This window comes from Cyprinodon tularosa, unplaced genomic scaffold (genome assembly GCF_016077235.1).
Source record: "Cyprinodon tularosa strain WSP-4 unplaced genomic scaffold, ASM1607723v1 ctg351, whole genome shotgun sequence".
NCBI lineage: Eukaryota > Metazoa > Chordata > Actinopteri > Cyprinodontiformes > Cyprinodontidae > Cyprinodon > Cyprinodon tularosa.
The window spans coordinates 672,245-690,075 of record NW_024039065.1 but is presented as its reverse complement, the minus strand read 5'-3'; the positions used below and the strand labels follow the sequence as shown (position 1 = coordinate 690,075).

Genomic DNA, 17,831 nt, shown 5'->3' with positions numbered 1-17,831 from the left:
TACACTTTTTTCGACCACATCTTTTCCTTCCCTTCGCCTCTCTATTAATGTGCTTGGACACTGAGCTCTGTGAACAGCCAGCCTCTTTAGCGATGACCTTTTGTGTCTTGCCCTCCTTGTGCAAGGTGTCGATGGTCGTCTTTTGGACAACTGTCAAGTCAGCAGTCTTCCCCATGATTGTGTAGCCTATAGAACTAGACTGAAAGACCATTTAAAGGCTTTTGCAGGTGGTTTGAGTTAATTAGCTGATTAGAGTGTGGCACCAGGGGCCATCAATTTTGAACCTTTTCACAATATTCTAATTTTCTGATATGATGAGTTTGAGATTTTCATTTGTTGTCATTTGTAATCATCAAAATTAAACAAAATAAACATCTGAAATATATGAGTTTGTATGTAATGTATGAATATAATATACAAGTTTCACTTTTTAAATGGAATTACTGAAATCAATCTACTTTTTCATGATATTCTAATTTTATGACCAGCACCTGTAGTTACTTTTATTGTGGAGTAAGTCAGTTACTAACTCAGTTACTTTTTGGGAGAAGTAACTAGTAACTATAACTAATAATTTTTTCAAAGTAACGTGCCCAACACTGGTCTTTGCTCAGGGAGGCTGTGGGAGTGGGGCTTGAACTCAATGCCCTAACCACTAGGCCCCCGCCTTATGTGGACAACAATTACTTTAACTCCACATGTCAGTTAGAGCCCTGTCACACCTTGATGATTTAGCTGGTGTATGCCGGATATCCCAGAATGTCCTAAAACGCTGCCATACGCTGAACTTTCTAAGTATTTTTTCCAATTGTGGGCGTATACATGGCATATTTATAACGAGTCCAGAACTTATGTCCAACAACAGCCTAACTTATGCATAACACACGGCAGCGTAACGCCCATGAAATGATGCTTGGCCATCAGTTAAAGCTGCTCCCCTCAGGCGCATAGCTGCTCCTGTCGACGTACTCGCCGTATGTTGATGCATGCCAGCGTGTTTCGGCGTGTTCATAACTTATAAAAAACTTACCCATAACTAATCGAACACATGCCAGCGTTTTTGCAAGTTTTTCGTACGTCTGGCATACGCTGAGGCATACCCCAGTTTATATCACCAACCATCCGGGATCAATGAAGTCACTGCAGAGAGATTCAAATAGATCCTGGATCGACACTTACTCTGCTGGCAGGCTCCAGGAACCTCTTCATGGTCCAGCTGAGGGCGGAGGGGCTGTCTCCTGACCTCGACCGCGCCGCCGTCCAGGGACTCTTATTGGACAGACCTTTGGGTTCGAGTCAAAGTGGTTAGCTAAAGCTTCTAAATCATTATAGCTAAAAACACATTTATCATTGGGTGAAAATCAGACCTTGGTGATGAGAGCAGAGTCTGTTTCTGATCAGTTTGTCCTTGTTTGTGGACCGAGCGATAATCTGATCCATCTCCTGTTCTGATACCTGCAAACAGAAACACGGCATCACTGAACCGCTTTCATTAATCTCATGTTGATTTCTAAAGATTAAAAGTACAAGTTAACAGTTTGAACCTAGTGCATGTTGTCCTACAAGCAGATGTATATAAATCCATATATACATATTTGGTTAAATTCTCCTCAGCTTCATCAGAAAATCCCTTTTCATAGACAAGCTTCTGGTTGAATATCGGACTTTAAAACGCTTCGGTTAAAATTGGTTGTTTCCAAAACAATGTTTGTTACCTTAAGAACAATTATTAACATGTCCTTTTAAATATTAAATAACAAACCATATTAAATTATAAATCCAGTTAATGGTAGTTCAGGTACAGAAGGTAAAATTATTATCTAATTTAATCTAGTTGTAATGTCTCTACGGACATAACACCCCTCCAGATGTTGGTGAGAACCTCAGTAATTCACATTAAAAAACAAATTAAAACAGGCTGGTCCAGAAATGATGTGGAATTCATTTAAAAATTGCATTTAAAACCCATTTACTTTTCATGGATACGTTTTGATTAAAATCCAGAAATTGTAAGGAGTCATATATGACAATAGGTGAGCAGATTTGGTGCAGAGATGCTATGTTTGTTGCTAATATTGGTGCATTTAATATTTAATTATTCATATGACCTACAATAATAACTAGAGCCCAGTAATTGATATGTGAGTAATAGCTAACCTTCATGTTCTTTCACATCTATTCCAAAAAAACAATCCACTGGACTTTGTTTCCAAAACTGAAGACATTTTGCTTCCCATCCAGGAAGATTTTTCAATCCAAAATGTCAGAAATAGCGTTGAGGTCGAGGCTTAATACAGTGGACCAAAAACAAAGCCTTATTTGTCGATGTCGATACCTGACAAACATAGATACCTGTCTATGTCTCTGAAACAATGTCGTTAAAGGGAATTGTTGGCCTTTCTGAAGAGGCGAGGTCTTCTGTTCCCCTGTAAAGGGGTGGGGGTTTTAATCATAGTGAGAAGGTTTAAGGTTGGTTTTTCTTTTTTAACATAGATGGATTCCTTCACGCTCCTTTCAAACCACCTGTCTTTTTTGTCCAAAATGAACATTCTGGTCCTCAAACGAATGTCCTTTGTCCATAAGGTGTAGATGTACAGCCAAGTCTTGTCCGGAGGAGGTCCCTCTCCTGTGTTTTTCATTTTCTAAATATGATTTCTGTATATGTACTGACATGATGCGGCCAAAATCGAATCGGGTTGAATTCGGTTCTGTTCATTCATCACAGCCCTGAGCTGCAAGCAACTAATCTCACTCCGCCAGATGGATTTGCTCCGCATATACATCTGGAAACCTTCTGTTGAAGTAATTTTGGGAAGGGGTGAAAATACTGGTTAGCTGATTGGCCTATGTTGGTGATAGACGGGCAAAATAAACCAATCAGATCAACGAAGCATATCACGTACTAACAGCCAGGCTACTCTTGCCGAAACCAGTCGGGAGAAGAGCAAAACCATCTTTTCCTCTGAGAAAAGCCTCCAGAGCAGTGTTTTGCTCTTCTTTCAGTGAAGAAATACTCTGTAATTCCGATAAAACTTGCTCGATAGCCACGCTAAAGCTAGTTTAATCGGCTGAAGCCGCCATGTTCTTTAGACTGAGCTGTCGCGCTTCTCGTTGCGTCACACCTCAACCCGCCTCAAAGCCAACGCTGATTGGACGTTCGTTTGGTGAACGGCTCCAAATTTTCTTTAACGGAGAGTCTCCAGACTGATCTGCAAGTGAAACCTTGAAAGCTCGCGAGATCAGGATGGTCTCACGAGGCTAGCAAGCAACAATGATTATAATGGCTGCAGAGGCGCCATATGAGAAGGAAAGGTTAGGACTAAAATTCTAGGGTGTTCTTTGGTGGTTGGCGTACACGACCCATGTATGGAGGCCTTATTCCTCGATGCGAGAAACCCGGGTTCCAATCCAGCCTGTGGTCCTTTCGCGCATGTTTCTCCCCCTCTCTCATTCCCCCTTTCCTGTCAGCCTACTGTCGAAAAAAAACGAGCCACTAGTGCCGTAAAAAAAAAAAAAAAAGATTCTAATAACTAATGTTTACAGCCAGTAAATTGTCTTTATGCTCCATATTTAAGCAGAGTTTAAGCAAGTAGGAAGCATTAGCTTTACATGTTTCACTCTTTTTGACACCGCCTGATATCAAACTTTCCTCATAAAGTAGAAACATATTTAAGCTAGATGTAAAGTCTAAGCCTGTCAGCAGTTAGGGATGGTCTCACCTTGGGGTCTGGATGTCTGCTTATAATAAGACTGACTGGTCCGGGACCACATTCACTGAGAATTGCATACGCCTCACTGAGCGCAGCGTGACGAAGACTGACTTGGTCCACCTCCAGAATCTGGTCTCCACGCCTGCACACAGAGAGCAGGGGTCAGGACAGCGCCGCCACGGGAGCTTTACCCATAAAATCAAACCCAGACGGCGTACCTGAGCCTTCCATCGATCTTGGCAATAGATCCCAGAGCCAGGCTGTGGATGTAGATACCAGGAGCAGAGTTTTCAGGCGTCAGGCAACAAACTCCAATCCCGAGACCAACTCCAGCTTCTGAAATAATGATAATCATATTGCTAGAGTTGAACCTGCTCATGATTTACAGTGCAATGTGAAAACTGGGTCCAAATAGTGTTGTAATCCTTTAGGAATGTTACTTTAAAGGAATAGTACACCCAAAACATGATTAGCCTTCATTTTCTACTCACCCCCATGCTGAACAACACTGTGGAGTACTTTTTTGATATCTCAAATGCATCTGGAGATCTGGGAGGCTTCTTGCTGTCTGCTGACATTCAAATAATGGAGGTCTATGGTGCCCGAGGCAGAAAGGTTCATAAAAGTCCACAAAAAACGTGTCAATATTCCTCCATACTGCTCGTCCAATGTATTCCAAGTGTCCTGAGTGGGTAGCATCCATAATTTACTCGAAACAAAGTCATTTAGGATGTTTTTAGAGCATAAACAGTAGTGTATAGGATTTCCTAAAAGCGCGTTCACGATGCTACGGAAGCCGGCAGACCAAACCAGATGAAAGTGCGCATTCAGCGTCTGCTCTGCCGATAATGCAAGCGTAGAAAAAGAAATGTGCTGTTTACCTGTGCAAAGAAAGAAACAACGAAAGAAAAATGTCTGAGGACTTCAGTGTTGAAGAAAAGCATGAGTTCTTTGCCGAGCTGAATGCGCACTTTCATCTGGTTTGGTCTGCCGCGGTTTCCGTAGACTCGTGAACGCGCTTTTAGGAAATCCTATACACTACTGTTTATGCTCTAAAAACATTCTAAATGACTTAGTTTCGAGTAAATTATGGACGCTACCCACTCAGGACACTTGGAATACATTGGAAGAGCAGTATGGAGGAATATTGACACGTTTTTTGTGGACTTTTATGGACCTTTCTGTCTCGGGCACCATAGACCTCCATTATTTGAATGTCAGCAGACAGCAAGAAGCCTCCCAGATCTCCAGATGCATTTGAGATATCAAAAAAGTACTCCAGAGTGTTGTTCAGCATGGGGGTGAGTAGAAAATGAGGGCTAATCATGTTTTGGGTGTACTATTCCTTTAAGCCCTTGTCACACCTTGATGATTTAGACCAGCGTATTCCTGACGTATGGAAAATCTGGCAAAAATGCTGGGATACGTTGGATAAGTGTTAGCTTCAAAAAAGTTGTGAGTTCATATAGGACAAAAAATGAATCTGACACACCAAGGGATTTTCAAACACAGCTTCCTGCAGGAGGAGAAATGCTGCCTGCTCACATTTCAGCACCTTTCTGCCCCCTACCAGAACAGCAGAGTCTTTTATTAACAGATCACAAGCAAATGGGTGGGTCTTAGGACAGAAGACCCTGTAATGATTATCTAGCTGGATGCAGGTCATAAAACAGCATGACCCTGCTTTATGACCAACTGGCTGGAGGCAGGCCATAAAGTGAAATGACCCTGAAATAAACAGAATTACCCCTCCTGACTGAATCACAGGACAGAATGTAGCATCTTATTTCTTCAATGTTTTATATGCACACATTAACTTTATAATCATCATTGAATAAACCTAACAACAAGTTATGGGTACGTTGAAACACGCTGAAACAAGTAGACATACGGCTAGTAGACAGGTAAGATATCTGATCGTTGACATACATTAGGTGTAAGTTACTCACAAGTCTTGGTGTCTAGCGTATCCTAAACCTATGAGTAACTTGTGCATAACTCATCAAGAACTTCTCTCCAACGCATCAACGTATCTGACGAGTTCTAGACGAGCGCTGAACGTGTTTCTAACTTCCAGCTACTGTAAAATGGCGTATTGGCAGCGTTTTGGTATAAAGGGGGTTGACAAGACTTCATCCCCATCATTGGGTGAGCCAGAAGGTGAGTGTGATGGGTCCTCCCTGCGTTCATGCCCACTGCCAACAAGCTTCCTAGCAGACATGACGCTGAATCTGCTGCCACCAAAATCCTTCTTTCTTTCTTTCTTTTTTATCTGTTTATTTCTTTTTTTTTTGGGCGGGCAGTTGACAGTAGGGGTGTAAATATTAATGGTTTTGTATCGATGCATCGACACGTCCACAAGAGAATCGATTCATGTTTTTTTTTTCCTCCGGTCTATTTTTTTCCATTTGCTCCTGGGCGTAATTCTCCCTCCCGTGCAGCGGTGGCGCTAAACCTATTTTGCCCTCCTACCTCGCTTCCTGGTTATACTCTTACAGCAGTGTGTTGCAGTGAGCTTGACACAGACATTTTTAAATTATGCTCAATATTGAAGCGTGGTCTGAGCTACACACTGTGGGTCTAGATACGGCCGAGGTGGCGAGGAAGTGGGGGCGAGTTTAGTCCGACGACGGAGGGACATGAGGGCCAAAAAGAGCGGAGATCCAGGTGGAAAAAGGGTCCCAGCGTTCTTGCGCAGCTCGCTCTTCTAGCGGGTCAAACTTCACGAGTTGTTTTCCGCAATTTCGGTCATAAAAACAAAACAAGCCGGCCTCCTGTCTGCGGTCAGCTACAATTTTGGAGAGGTGCAGCAGAGCGTCTGCAGAGGGGGGCGGGACGTCTGTAGCCGAGGCATTGAATTGCACTCATCGCACTGATTTTGTGCAGGATTTTTGCAGTAGTTTTTGATGCAACTTTTCTACTTCTGTTATTTGCTGTTGTTTCTTAAATGCATAACGATATTACAGCTTTAATTGATTTATTTCAATTGATTTATTTCAATTGCCAGGATGGATGTGATTTACACCTCTAGTTGACAGCTATCAAAGACATCATCTTATGAAGGCCAGGCACCTCCGGTTGCATCGCTGCCCCTTTTAGGACACTGGCTTGTGACATTTCATAGGCATTACGGTGCCGTGCGTTATGCATAAGTTAGGCTGTTGTTGGACAGAAGTTCTGGACTCTTTTGGAATACTTTATGCATACTCCCAAACTTGAAAATTTACATAGAAAGTTCAGCGTATGCCAGTGATTTAGAAGATTCTGGAACGTCAGGCTTATGCAGCTAAATCGTCAAGGTGTGACAGGACGCTCAGCAGCTGAGGAAGAAATATTGCATATCATAAACTTTTAGAACGACGAAAAACTAATCCCCTTTTAGATTAATCTTTTGTACGTTGATCTGAAAAACTAAATAGGTGGGGGTGGTGGCCACTATGAACGGTGCGGGTTTATTCAATTCATTTCAAATACAATTTTTTGATCCCGAAAAGGAAATTGAATGTTGTTATAACTCAGTTGTTTTTTTTAAGTTGTATATGTTGATAGCTGTAGGTAGGAAGGATCTACTGTAGCGCTCAGTTTTCTACCAAATATGTTGATGATTAACAGATTCCTTCCTTCCTTCCTTCCTTCCTTCCTTCCTTCCTTCCTTCCTTCCTTCCTTCTTCCTTCCTTCCTTCCTTCCTTCCTTCCTTCCTTCCTTCCTTCCTTCCTTCCTTCCTTCCTTCCTTCCTTCCTTCCTTCCTTCCTTCCTTCCTTCCTTCCTCTCCTGCTTAGATGCATAGAGAAGATTTGTATGTGTAATATTGGGTTTGCTGCCCTGAGCGTAGGCTCACAGGCTCACTTGCTCACAGGCTGTGTCTTCCTTCCTTCCTTCCTTCCTTTTTTTTTCTGCCACGGGTGGGTGTAGATCTCGCGAGCTTTCAAGGTTTCAATCGCAGATCAGTCTGGAGACTCTCCCTTAAAGAAAATTTGGAGCCGTTCACCAAACGAACGTCCAATCAGCGTTGGCTTTGAGGCGGGTTGAGGTGTGACGCAACGAGAAGCACGACAGTTCAGTCTAAAGCAGGCATCCCTCTGTCCTCAAGGCCCCCTGTCCTGCAGGTTTTAGAGGTTTCCTTGCTCCAGCACAGCTGATTTTAATTGAAAGCTGATTAACAGGGTTTTGGTCTACTGCAATCATTATAACCTGCTGTGCTGAAGCAGAGAAACCTCTAAAACCTGCAGGACAGGGCGCCTTGAGGACCGAGTTTGGCGATGCCTGTTCTAAAGAACATAGCGGCTTCAGCCGATGAAACTAGCGTTAGCGTGGCTATCGAGCAAGTTTTATCGGAATTACACAGTTTTCTTCACTGAAAGAAAAGCCAACCACCAAAGAACACCCTAGAATTTTAGTCCTAACCTTTCCTTCTCATATGGCGCCTCTGCAGCCATTATAATCATTGTTGCTTGCTAGCCTCGTGAGACCATCCCGATCTCGCGAGCTTTCAAGGTTTCACTCGCAGATTAGTCTGGAGACTCTCCGTTAAAGAAAATTTGGAGCCGTTCACCAAACGAACGTCCAATCAGCGTTGGCTTTGAGGCGGGTTGAGGTGTGACGCAACGAGAAGCGCGACAGTTCAGTCTAAAGAACATGGCGGCTTCAGCCGATGAAACTAGCGTTAGCGTGGCTATCGAGCAAGTTTTATCGGAATTACAGAGTATTTCTTCACTGAAAGAAGAGCAAAACACTGCTCTGAAGGCTTTTCTCAGAGGAAAAGATGTTTTTGCTCTTCTCCCAACTGGTTTCGGAAAGAGCAGCTAGGCTTGTGGTTGTGTTTTCGTCGTCGCTCTGTTAGTACGTCATATGCTTCGTTGATCTGATTGGTTTATTTGGCCCGTCTATCACCAACATAGGCCAATCAGCTAACCAGTGTTTTCGCCCCTTCTCAAAATTACTTCAACGGAAGGTTTCCAGATGGATATGCGGAGAAAATCCATCTGGCAGAGTCAGGTTAGGTGTAGGTGGGTGTAGGTGCAGAAAGTTGTGCTGAACTCCTGCAGCCTGTGAGCAAGTGAGCCCAGGAGCCCCCACTCGGTACTGAGATATTACACAAATGAATCCTCTCTATGCATTTGCAGATCTCACACGGCAGAAGTGTTGCAAAAAATACGTGTATAAAGAGAGCCAACCGAGAAACCGACTTCTAACCGATGATTCGTCTGTATTTCTGGATATTGAAGCGAAAATCCTTCAGACTTAAATGTCTGAGTGTTTACATACTGATCTACACATTTTTAGATCTCATTACGTATTTGGAAATCTTAGTACAAATTTTCCAAATCTTGGCAAACATTAGTAGATCCAAATACAGATTTGTGGATTTTTTTACATTTGCAAATCAGATTACACACAACTTATTTTACACATTGCAGATTCTTGTACAAACACACAAATGTCCTCACACTTCGAATCCCACTGCAAAATAACATTGCAACAATAACGTCCTTATATTCTCACCTTTATTAAGAGTAACCTCCATTATGACAAAGTCTTTTGGACCCAAGCCAGGACCCTTGAGGCCGTCAGCCTCTTCCAGGCCTGTTGGCGAAGGGGCGCCCTCACTGGTGTAAGAACTGGGGGAGCTGAAGCGACTGGGAAGGGTTGGCGTTGCACATGGAGTTAGACTGGGACTCCGCAGACGGGTGCGAATCGTGAGGGTCACAACGCCTCTTTTCAAATGCTGTTGGAAATATGGAGAAAATGTCGATTAAAATGGTGAAAAAGCAACAGACTGAGATTTTTACACATGGCCTGAAATGTCCATTCAAAACTTTATTTAAAAACTGAGCACTAACCGAAAAATGACAACCTAAGCATCAACCATTTGAACATCAGTGGAGCTGAAGCTCACCTTGAAGGTCTGGATGGCCTGTTGGTGAGTGAGTCCTTGGAGCGACTCTCCGTTTACCTCCAAAATCTCATCTCCTGTCAAAAAAAGGCTCATTATTATATCTCTACTAAAGGTTTATAACTCAATCCTAAAGTAAAGCCGAGCTGATTCACCTGAGCAGAAACATTTCTGAGTTTTCAGCTGCAGAGAAGGTTTAACTTTATGATGAATCAACTCACAGGTTTTAAGCACAGATACACTGTGGATGAATCTTTGTTCCTTTGACCTGTTCCGCCTTAATTATGTAGCTCAGTTTAGAGACGAATCTAACAATCAGACCCTTCTAGAGATCAACTAAAGATTTAATTCATGAATTGACTTTGGCATCATTAAACCCTGTAACCCCACACAGGTATCAGGATTAATACACTAAAGTATTTTACAGTAACTAATAACTGTTCGAACACATGAAAGGGTAAATGCAACCTAAACTCTTTCAAAGTCCAACTTTCTATCATCCAGATTGAAAAAACAGTAATATTTTATACAATTTCAAATGTTTTATTTTACATATTTGATGTTTTTTTTATGAGTTAAGGACAGATTACTATAATTTGAAACCTGAGTGAAGTTGACCCCCCCCCCCCCCCCCCCCCACACACACACACACACACCTTCTTTAAATCTGACAAAATTTGTGTCAAACGTTTGTGCAGCAAAAATTTTCATTTGTGCCGCTATCATTTTAAAGATATACAGAAATATTTCTAGAGGTCATCAAAGGTCAACCAGCCCCCCCCCACCTTCTTCAAATGAGGCAAAGTGGGGGTCAATTAACTCGGCTTCGTTTGTGCAGCAAAAACAGATGTTAACTGACCTTTGATGACCTCTACAAAATATTATTAATATCATTAAAATTATAGCAGTACAAATGACAATTTTTGCCATACAAAAATATAAAATTTTAAAATTAATTTTAAATATAAAATATTTAAAATATATAAAAAATTTAAAAATGCATATTTTAAAATATATACATTTTTTGTACTGCTATCATTTTAATTATATCAATAATTGTTTGTAGAAGCCATCAAAGGTCAGTGAACATTTGTTCGTTCTGAAACTCTAAATTTCATATAAATTATAAGTTGCTAACCTATGATTATATAATTTTAAACTGTAAAAAAATTATAGCGGAACAAACGAAACGTTTTGCTGCACAAACGGAGCTGAATTAATTGACACCCATTTCGTCTGATTTGAAGAAGGTGAGGGGGGGCTGGTTGACCTTTGATGACCTCTAGAAATATTTCTTTATATCTTTAAAATGATAGCGGCACAAACAAAAATTGTTGCTGCACAAACGTTTGACACTAATTTTGTCAGATTTGCGGGGGCCCCAGGTCTGGATAAAACCTCAACATGAGCCCCTGCCTTATTCTGATGTTATTCCGCTTAAAGGAATAGTACACCCAAAACATGATTAGCCTTCATTTTCTACTCACCCCCATGCTGAACAACACTCTGGAGTACTTTTTTGATATCTCAAATGCATCTGGAGATCTGGGAGGCTTCTTGCTGTCTGCTGACATTCAAATATTGGAGGTCTATGGCGCCCGAGGCAGAAAGGTCCATAAAAGTCCACAAAAAACGTGTCAATATTCCTCCATACTGCTCGTCCAATGTATTCCAAGTGTCCTGAGTGGGTAGCATCCAGAATTTACTCGAAACGAAGTCATTTAGAATGTTTTTAGAGCATAAACAGTAGTGTATAGGATTTCCTGAAAGCGCGTTCACGAGTCTACGGAAACCGCAGCAGACCAAACCAGATGAAAGTGCGCATTCAGCTCGGCAAAGAACTCATGCTCTTCCTCAACACTGAAGTCCTCAGACATTTTTCTTTCGTTGTTTCTTTCTTTGCACAGGTAAACAGCACATTTCTTTTTCTACGCTTGCATTATCGGCAGAGCAGACGCTGAATGCGCACTTTCATCTGGTTTGGTCTGCCGCGGTTTCCGTAGCGTCGTGAACGTGCTTTTAGGAAATCCTATACACTACTGTTTATGCTCTAAAAACATTCTAAATGACTTCGTTTCGAGTAAATTATGGATGCTACCCACTCAGGACACTTGGAATACATTGGACGAGCAGTATGGAGGAATATTGACACGTTTTTTGTGGACTTTTATGGACCTTTCTGCCTCGGGCGCCATAGACCTCCATTATTTGAATGTCAGCAGACAGCAAGAAGCCTCCCAGATCTCCAGATGCATTTGAGATATCAAAAAAGTACTCCAGAGTGTTGTTCAGCATGGGGGTGAGTAGAAAATGAAGGCTAATCATGTTTTGGGTGTACTATTCCTTTAATATTTCTGTGTTTGTTCAAGAGGGAGAGAATAGATGTTAAATAAAGCAGCTGGGAAGCATGAGCTGAATAAGACAATTAAACACATCCTCTATGATGCAGGTCAGACAGAAGCTGCAGAGTTTATATTGGATATGATGCTAACCTTTTTTTTAAACTTCATGTTTGAGCTTTAAATCCAAACATCTAAAACCCTGAAATAAAACTCTCAAATTTATTCTGTCTGAAATGCATCTCTGATCATATTCTATGTTCATTCCACCGTCTCTCTGTCAGGTTTTGATCCTGGATTTTTTTATTTTTTTATATAAAACCAAACATGTGAAGACAGCATGATGGAGATATACTTTATAAACAGAAAGATTGTTCTACCAAACCATAAACTAATCCCAGGGGGAGCAGGTCCAGTCCCTCACTAATTCATCAGTTATTAAATCCAAGCCAATATCCCAAATCAGTCAGAAACAAACGACCTTTAGTTTCAATCAGGTGAACTTTGTTTACTTTGCAGTTTTCTGTTCAGCTAAACACTGTTAATACCAGCAGTATTAAGTCATTATTTGGTGGTTTTATTAAAGTTAAAAAGCTCAGACAAATATCAGCTCTAAATCTAAGTTTGAACTCCAAATAAACATAAGTATTTTCTTACAAAGATGTCTTTTAAGTTTTTATTGTCAAAATACTAGTTTAATAGAGTATTTGACTCTGATCTATGAGTTAAACCAGATAATCTCTAATAAATATCGTTTTACTGTAGCCCCTCCCTTAGCCTCTACAGCCTAACCAATCAGAGACTCAGGCCTACATCTTTGACCAATAGACTTTAGGTTCATCAGGAGTTTTAGCTCCGCCTCTCTCTCCTCTTTGCTCCTGAAGGACATGTCTGGACGGAGCCGTCAGCCAACCTACCGCAGTTAGTGCGGGAAAAACAGATTGATCAGAAAAGACCACGACACCTTTAACCCCTTGAGCCCGCGGGCCGGTTCAGGGCCCAACTGACTCCTGCTCATGTTTATCTATTTATAGAAATGGTCAAAACAGAGTCACATGGAGTTTCATCCACACGCCTTTCAAATGGGGCTTTAACATTTCTAAAACACGTTTCAAAATTATTTTTTCAGAAGTATTTTTTGTTTTATAGCTGTGTAAACACATAAAATGAGATTTAAAATTCCACCTGGCGTGTGACTGCGAGAGTAATGCAACAGCAGGTTTTAATTTTTAGCCCCGCCCCCTAATGGCCAGTATCATATGAAACTAGAGGGTCAGACCTTTCCAAGGAGGGGTCGGAGGTCATTGTGCGACCATTTCAGGTGATGTAAACGGCATGCGTTACATAAGCTTGCTCTTTTATTCTTATTTTCTATTCAGTTTGGTGATATTATTGGTAAATTTCAATGAAACATGGCTAAATATTAGGAGCAAAGAATTTGTCTTATGCAGAAGGTCTCCGATAATGGAAATCAGCATATTTTTCTGACCAGATTCCCTTTTATGAGTGGAAAAATGAATTTTTTTACTTTCAGCACCACTGTGCCAACATCCCATTTCCTCCTAGCACACTGCTCACTAAAACCTTTGTGGACCAAACATGCTTCAACTTATTCAGTCCAAATTTGCTTGACTTATAATCAATATGTGGATCTAGAAAGAGGTTCATCCACAGTTGCAAATGGGGTTCCATGGTGTTTTGCGGAGTCTAAATATTTTTCATTTTTTCTTTGTTTAATCATCAATAAATCAGACATTATGACATTTAAAATAGTTGTTCCACCTGAAAAGTATTCCCCAACGCCTTTATGTCATACAAATACAAACAATTGTATTTGCGTTTAATAGTTTAGGAGCTCTGCTTACTTTAATTCACAGATGTAAATTCAGGTGGAATTTGCTCCTAAAACCCTCGTTGGTTCAGTGTGTGAGGAGGAAGAGTTACCTTCTTTCAGTCGCCCGTCAGCCGCTGCTGCTCCATAGGGGAAAATGGTTTTGACAAAAATGCCCATCTGCCCACGAGCCGAGTCCTGGCCTCCGACGATACTGAACCCGAGGCCCTGCAGGAAAGACATCCCAGTGTTAGCCTGGAAAAAAGGACTCCAAATAGAATAACCAGAACCCAAACAGAGACCAGAAAACCTGAGACAGAACCCCGTCTCATCTCTGGATCAGACCGTGCTGCAGAATTCCAGATCAGCATAACTTGTCTTTGTTTTTGGTGTTAAAACATCTAAACTAATTGTTTGAATCCAGACGATCCCAGCAGAATCGCATGGTTCTGGATTTATTGAGTAGAAATTATTTAAAATGATTTGATTCTATAGAGGACCAGTAGAATCACCTTTTCCGGGACCCTTCTGATCCCTGTGCTTACCGAAAACCGGGGAGTAAAAAGAAATAGAGAAAATGCGATGTGAAAAAGACAAATGGAAACGGAATAATGCTACGTTCAGACCGAGAGCAGCAGAGGCAGCAGAAGCAGCTAGTTTACAGTACATGCAAAGTCAATGTTTGCATCAAGCCTCACGAGCTTCTGAGCATCTGCTACGCGTGACAGGCTGCAAAAGCAGCAGCTGTTAGTTGGAAAAATTGAACTTTTGCTGCTCGATGAGCCGCATCAACCAATCAGAAAAGCTGAAGTGGGAGCTGGCAGGGAGTCAGACACAGCACTGCTAATGCAGAGCGCTATGATCACTCCTCTGAAACAGTTTAACGCCTAAATTAACCTAAAATGTCGAAACCTGCCAGTAAATTATGTTCTCTTGTATTATTCTGGTGCCTGCCGTCTGGATTACGTTTGTGAAAAACGCCCTTCCAGCCGCAGCGAACAGTAGCGGAAAAACCGTGAAGAGGCGACCGGGCCTGAGGCTGCTGTTGAAGGGGATTCCCAGTAACAGCGCACCACCGATGTACGGGGGTTTCCAGATATTATTTGAAGGCAGGATCATAATGTTGATGAACTGACTACACAGATAAAGTTTTAAGGTGGACTTTCTCACTTAAAAATATATTAAAACTACTTTTTAACCACTGATAACAGCAAATATAGCTGCCATTGTTGCAGGCAAAGAAAGGATAGGGTAGCTCCTCCCAACGCGCATCAGACCGCGCAGCAAAGATGCTTCAGAACTTAACTTCTACAAGCATCAGAAATGAAGCAGCGTGCACGTTTCTGCTTCTGCTTCATGCGGTCTGAACGTAGAATAAGGAATTACCTTTTTAAATATGTGATTAGGAAAGGTACTTATAATCAGCTTTATGAATTCCATTTGGAAACAGGAGTTGAAAACACATTTTTAAATAGCAGTATTAAATAAAGGCAATTAAAAATGTGCAATTAGAAAACACTTTCAAAGTTATTGATTTAAATGTTTAAAGATTCATATTTTTTTTTTTTATAATGACCCTCCTGGTCTCCAAAACAAGTCACCATGACTCCCTAATGGGATACAAACGCATACTGGACTGAACCAGAGATGTTCAACATTAGCCCGGTGACCCCTACTGGAGCAGGGCGGCACTGCAAGGAGTTTATGAAATTTTATTTTGAAAAAAGGAAATAAAACTATAACATTTATCTCTTAAATCAAAGTCAATCCAACACATTGATTTACTTTTTTTGATTCCATTTTGTTTTATCAAACATAACAACATCTGAAATATTCCTTAAACTATAAGGACCTGATAAGTGTGGAGTTATTTTATTATGTACACTAAAAGCATCAACATTTAAAACGAAAATCCTCTAAAGATGGAAACATTTACTTACAGATCTTGCTATATTATATATTTTTACATTAATTAGCTTGACTGAATATGAATTCATAATATCTGAAATACATTTCTTTCTAATCAACATAATAAAAATGATGATCAGTAACATCCTGCGATGGACTGGCGACCTGCCCAGGGTGGATCCCGCCTCTTGCCCGCAGACAGCTGGAGATAGACACCAGCAGCCCTCGCCACCCCAATTGGGACAAGCGTGTCAGATAATGGATGGATGGATGTATATTTTATTTTCTCCATCTCTCCACCAATCTTAGGGTTCCTGGACCTCTTTTTTAAACATGTGGGCGTGGCTCAAACGTTGCTCTGAAACCTAACTGGTCCCCTAAGAAAGTGTATCCCAACCGGGGGTACTTGTACCCCTAGTGGTCCGCGAGTACATTGGTAAGGGCTACATGAAAATAACTAATTTCTTAGGTAGTAAAATAAATTAGGGATCTGTTCTGCTTTCTGAGGACCAAATTGAAAAATGAAACAAGCTTTTATCAACCAAAAAAATAATTTTTTCTACTGTTTTTGAGCTCAGCTTTGACTCACATCCAAACCAAGCAGAGGAACAGACTGGATGTGGAGAACAGGCTGGGATTGGCTGTTTTTCACATGGAGCTCATCAAAGCAGCTCAGGTGTCTTGATAAAAAAAATGTTTGTTCTGCAATTTGTTTCCATTTCATCAAGTTTAAATGTGATTAAATGGAGTTATTCAGAGGAGCTCCAGTACTACAAATACAGGTTTATAATAGAACCTTATTTTGTATTTATTCCAATTATTATTAACTTCCAGGCAACATATTTGTTTACATGTATGTTTACATACATGTTTGTTGTTTTTTTTTTTAGATGAAAAGAATAACATAATAAATTAAAAGATTAAATAAAATCAGTGTTGGGCACGTTACTTTGAAAAAGTAATTAGTTATAGTTACTAGTTACTTCTCCCAAAAAGTAACTAAGTTAGTAACTAAGTTACTAACTCAGTTACTCCACAATAAAAGTAACTAGTTACTAGTAAAAGTAACTATTGCGTTACTTTTGCTTTTCTCGCCCCCGTAACCCTCACCACCCGGCCCCCACCTTCTCGCCGTGTGTTTCCAAAGCCAGCTGAATAGAGCGGACGACAAAGACAAGAACCTGCAGAGAGTTTTGCATTTATTGCAACTAAACGTAAATGACATCAGGGTGGAACGCTATCTAATGGGCTTATAAACCCCATCAGATAGCGTTACTCCTGCTTAACATGGGGGAACGGTATCTGATGCAGTGTAAATATCATCAGGCTGCATTACCTCTACTCATGGGTGTGAAGTTTTTTAACAGGGCGTTCAGATCTGGTGAGTATATGAAATTAATAACTGGGGATGTCTAATTCTGAAATCCTGTGTGTTTGGGTTGTTATAGATACTGCAACATCCATCCATCCATCCCGATTTCTCCCTTTCTCCATATAGGCTAACATCTGCTTGTTCACGCTCTCCGTAGTTCCCCAGTGGCGCAAGCACAGGGCGGCTGTTACGCGCCTTTAGCGAGCATGCGCGTTTCCCGCCGCTTACGCGGTGAATCATGCCTCCTGCGCTGTGCGGAGATGCCGGGGAAACTGTATCAGATTGTGAAACGCAGCTCGACGTAACACCGGTATTTCTATCTGGGAAACGCTGTTTTGCTGCTGGAGTCCTCCTCACTCTCCATCTCTCTGTGTGTGCTGTACGTTAACACCCACCAGCGGAAACATCCACCTACCCAACTGACAGACGGAATCTCACTATACATCAGCCATTCTCATCCTCCCCTCTCTTATGACGCGCGCACGAGTCCTATCATGAAAAAAGGTTAATTGTGCGACCTGAGTAACGCGCAGTAACGGGGTGTCTGCAATGGTAACTGAATTATAGTCACAGTCAAAGTAATTAGTTAGATTACTCGTTACTAAAAAAAGGTAATGGCGTTAGTAACGCCGTTACTTTCAACCCCATTACTCCCATCATTGAATAAAATAGCCTTATTTCAGTTATTGTACGTTCCACTATTGGGCGATTATCATTACTTTTAAATGAGAGGGGCACTCATGGTAAGATAAAATGCCCAAAGGGGTAGACAAGTCA

At 41.2% G+C, this 17,831-nt stretch overlaps 1 protein-coding gene across 3 annotated transcripts in view; it reads right to left on the bottom strand.

Moving 5' to 3' along the window:
* The window catches only part of pdzd2 (PDZ domain containing 2), a 90,235-nt gene that overhangs the window by 24,030 nt on the left and 48,374 nt on the right, over positions 1-17,831 (bottom strand). For all 3 annotated transcript variants that reach the window (XR_005281661.1, XM_038295200.1, XM_038295201.1), the window contains exons 11-17: positions 13,888-14,002; positions 9,608-9,681; positions 9,214-9,436; positions 3,929-4,046; positions 3,720-3,852; positions 1,368-1,455; positions 1,180-1,283 (exon numbers count right to left, since the gene is read on the bottom strand). Coding sequence is in view for 2 of the 3 variants with exons in the window: in XM_038295200.1 (XP_038151128.1) it covers positions 1,180-1,283; positions 1,368-1,455; positions 3,720-3,852; positions 3,929-4,046; positions 9,214-9,436; positions 9,608-9,681; positions 13,888-14,002 (855 nt within the window). In the remaining variant the exon portion in view is untranslated. The remainder of the gene's footprint in view (positions 1-1,179; positions 1,284-1,367; positions 1,456-3,719; positions 3,853-3,928; positions 4,047-9,213; positions 9,437-9,607; positions 9,682-13,887; positions 14,003-17,831) is intronic.